The 4,063-nt window shown below is 43.5% G+C and overlaps 1 protein-coding gene across 1 annotated transcript in view; it reads right to left on the minus strand.

Annotated features, from left to right (window-relative positions):
• Positions 1-2,678: 2,678 nt before the first annotated feature.
• grpr (gastrin-releasing peptide receptor) overlaps positions 2,679-4,063 on the minus strand; it is a 4,913-nt gene continuing 3,528 nt past the window's right edge. Inside the window, exons 3-4 of the mRNA XM_017404250.3 lie at positions 3,594-3,707; positions 2,679-3,523 (exon numbers count right to left, since the gene is read on the minus strand). Of these exons, the coding sequence (XP_017259739.2) occupies positions 3,242-3,523; positions 3,594-3,707 (396 nt within the window). The 3' untranslated portion in view covers positions 2,679-3,241. The remainder of the gene's footprint in view (positions 3,524-3,593; positions 3,708-4,063) is intronic.

The following is a 4,063-nucleotide window of genomic DNA, read 5'->3' on the forward strand; positions in this document are numbered from 1 at the left end:
GGCCCATCAGTGAGTCAGACAAACGAGGACCCTAACGAGCCTCCATTGTTAGGAGAGTGAGAACAATTTGCAAGCAATCCAGCTTACATCACATCTCAGCTTTAAAAGCTCAACTCCACACTCTCTACTTCTGAATTGAGAAAGCTCCTCGGATGAGAAGCGAAACGTCTTCAGCTACAGAATAGAAGTCCAGTTGTTTTCGTTTTTTAACTTTTTTTTGAACATGTTTACATTATTTCTCCTCTCCAACACTCAGTGTGGAACAGTCTGTTGGGTCCATTTCAGTCCATGTTAATGAGACTCCAGGAGTTCTGATGGGAAACACAGGCACCAAATGGGCTTAAAATGAGTTCCCATCTTGGCCTTTGCTTCAGCCTCATCTGATGGATCAGTAATGATCAGTAATGATCCATCATGAGGTCCGTCTGAGTGGCTGGAAATGGCAGCACAGATGGGACCTGCTGTGTTTACCAATGAATGAAGAACCTCAGCTTTATCTGCACAAACACACCTTAAAGTGTGGAAATAAATTAATTAAATTAAAAATATTACAGATAAATAATTAAAATTAAAATCTTACCTTTCTTTAATGGATTTAAACTACAAGCTGAATTCCCACTGTGAAGCGTCTTTGTTGTTCTAAAACCTGGAGACCCTTTCCAGAGGCACTAATGCACCCCCATGCCATCAGAGAGGCAGGGTTTGATAGTTTCAACTTTAAAGATGTTCCAGATGTTTCCCTCTGTGCAGCATCTCCATCAGTCTGTAAACATCTGGACCTGAGGTTGTCCCATTCTGTCTGTTCAACAGTCCTGGATGGGAGCAGATGTTGTTCTAAAACCTGCACTAATGCACCCCCATACCATCAGAGAGGCAGGCTGACCTCAGAACAGTTCTCCTCTTTGGTCCAGAGGAGACACATCTGTTCACATCTGGCTTCTTCTTTGCCTGATAGAGCTTTAAGCAGCACGGTGAACTGTGTTTACAGACAGAGTTCCTGAGCAGAACAGAACCAGAACCAGCCTTGACCTTTGACCTCAGAGATCTAATCTGTTGATGATGTTATGATCTGGAGATGATGGAGATTCAGGAACTTTATTCTGAAAGTGTTGCTCTGTTCTCAGACACTTCCTGTCAGCCTGGTGAACCTCTGCCCATCTTCAGCCTCTAAAAGCTCGTCTTATCTCCACTCCTCTGACTGACCTGCTGAGAATTAACCTCATTAGTTGACCCATGTAAGCTCGCACCCAGGTTCATCGGTCCATTCCCCATATCCAAGGTCATCAATCCCGTCGCCGTGAGGCTCCAATTGCCCAAGAGCACCAGGTTTCATCCCACAGAAGACGTCAGGAGCCGGGCCCTTAGTGGGGGGCTCTGTCACAGCGTCCCCTGTTCCTGCCACGCCTCCTGCTCTCAGTCATGCCGAAGCCCAGTAACTTTCCACAGTCCCACAGTCTCATGCCACGCCCCTGCACTCCAAGTCACAGCAATTACAGCTATTAGTTTCATCTGTTCCACCCAGTATTTAAGTCCACAGCCCAGATTATTGAACGGTCTTTACCAAGTAGATGTCCAGCGCTTATTCACAGTTCCTGCCTGACTCCAAGACCGTAGACCCTCGCCTGTCCCCTGACTCACGAGTTTTGTTTTCTCCTTGCCGGATACCTTCTGGAACTCTGACTCGCGGTTTCTGGACATCACCCTTTGGATCGTCCCTTTCTGGATTTGGCTGCAGTCTCTGGACTTCCTGGTTTTGACCCTCTGCCCGGCCCTGGACTCTGTCTCTCGCCTAAGCCCCTTTCTGACCATCCCAGCCGCATTCAACCACCAGGCCCCGACGGACTTACCTGTCCTGGTCCCCGAGTCTCAACGTGAGTGTGAAGTCCAGTCTCAGTACTCCAGTTTGCCAAAACCTTAAAACTTTGTCCGTGTCTGCGCGTACTGCATCCTGCCGAGTCGAGTCCTGTCACGTTTGTTATAAAAGCTCCTCCAGATCTTTGAGGCATGTTGCTGCCGGCAAATTCAAAATTAAATTATTTCTTCCCCCAAAATGGTGCACTTTCTTAGTTTCAGCGTTTGATATGATCATTATGAATAACTTATATTTACAAATCATTTCATTGCTTTTTTTTACATTTTAATATCTTGATTTATTGTTTTGTTCAAACCTTGAAAATAATGTTTTGCATGAAATTTGATGAGAACTTGGACGATCTATTAGCTCTCAGATGACTCTCAGTTACTACCACACCCTGATAGCTGCTATAGCTACTTCTGTGTTTGCTAACGCTGATTGGCTGTGGTGGCCATCTTGAATTGCCTCCAAAAGTTAGTTAGTTGTAAGCCTAGGAGCTTTATTAAATCAGTCCAGTGGTTCATGAGATATTTGCTGACAGGCAGACAGACGATTACATGTGGGCGATTAAAAGAGAGACAGATGGAATTCATTTTGTGACAATTTCACTTTTTTATGAGACAAACCAGGAGAGAATCAACGTTGAAAGTTACAGATCCTCAGAAATATTAAAAACACACAACAGAAGAATTAATATTTTCACATTTATGTTAAAAACACAAACAGCTAAAACACCAAATCTTAGAGATAGATTTTGTTTTCAGGTAAAAACAAACTAAGCAAAACAATCAGTCTTTACACTTTGACAAAAGTTGCAGAAAATACAAAAATCTGAAGTAAAAACACTGATAATTTAATTTAAATAAATAAGTCAGCATATGATTAATATTTCAGTCAGGAGTGATCATAAAAGATAAATACTTCGAGGTGACAGTTAATGTCAGAGCAAAAAGCATGAAAACCAGATTCATCACAACATTAAAGTGAGCGCTAATGGAGGCTTTCAGCCAGAACCATTCAAATCTGAGTAAATGAGCACATTTAGCTAACAAACCTACAGGAAAACAAAAGGTTTTAGCTAATGAGGACACAACATTTAGCAGATCTCTTCACAAATTATACAAGGTTTAATTATTTTAAATGATTTTAAAAATATGCACAGAGAATGAGCCGAAAAAACAACAGCTACAGAAAATCTTTACTTACAGCTTCATTTACAAGACTGAGCATTTAATACATAAGATAATGAGATTAATCTAAGGATGGAGTTGTTCCTTTTCGGCTGCACAACCAGAATTATGTAGTTTTTTTTTAGATTTTGTATGAATTTATTTGGAGAGCTGAAAGGATTGCACACCCACACGTATAAAACGACCTCACGCTCGCTTACAGATACTCCTCCTGCTCCACCTGCTTGCCGTTGATGGCGGTCAGGCTGGCCACAGAGTGGCGCGTGCTGTGCACGGAGGTCATGCGCGTGTTGTAATGAGCCGGGCTCTGCGGGGAGCGCCGGAGGACGAAGCGACAGCAGCAGCACAGATGCTGGTTGAACTGCTCCCTGAAGGTCCTGCTCAGCAGGTACAGGGCAAACGGGTTGACGCAGGAGTTGGTGAAGGCCAGGATACGAGCAGCGACGCTGAAGATAAAGTGAGCCAGAGACGTGTCCACCTGCCAGAACATCTGTCATCAGAGACGCGTGGCACTGAGACGGAAACAAATAAAGATTCTCCTGCTTTACCTGGGAATAGCGATAGGAGCGGTACAGGTAGAGGATGTGACTCGGGAGCCAGCAGACTGCAAAGAGACCAACAAACACCAGAACCATCTTCGCCAAACGTTTCCTGGATTCAATCTGTTGGTTGGAGGAAACACTTTAAAAAGGATGTTGGTCAATAAAAATACGATTGGACATGTTTTTATTTTTTGGTGTTTGCTCCTCTGGTTTGATTGAACACAAGAAGAGAAAATGAGTTTCTAGATAGGAAGATTAATTCTGAGCAAATTCATGTCACCGAGATGGATGGTTGGATGGATGGATGGTTGTTTGGTTGGTTGGTTGGTTTGATGGATGGTTGTTTGGTTGGTTGGTTGGTTTGATGGATGGTTGGTTGGTTGGTTGGTTGGTTTGATGGATGGTTGGATGGTTGGATGGATGGATGTAAGGTTGGTTGGATGGATGGTTGTTTGGTTGGTTGGTTGGTTTGATGG

This window comes from Kryptolebias marmoratus, linkage group LG15 (genome assembly GCF_001649575.2).
Source record: "Kryptolebias marmoratus isolate JLee-2015 linkage group LG15, ASM164957v2, whole genome shotgun sequence".
NCBI classification, from domain to species: Eukaryota; Metazoa; Chordata; class Actinopteri; order Cyprinodontiformes; family Rivulidae; genus Kryptolebias; species Kryptolebias marmoratus.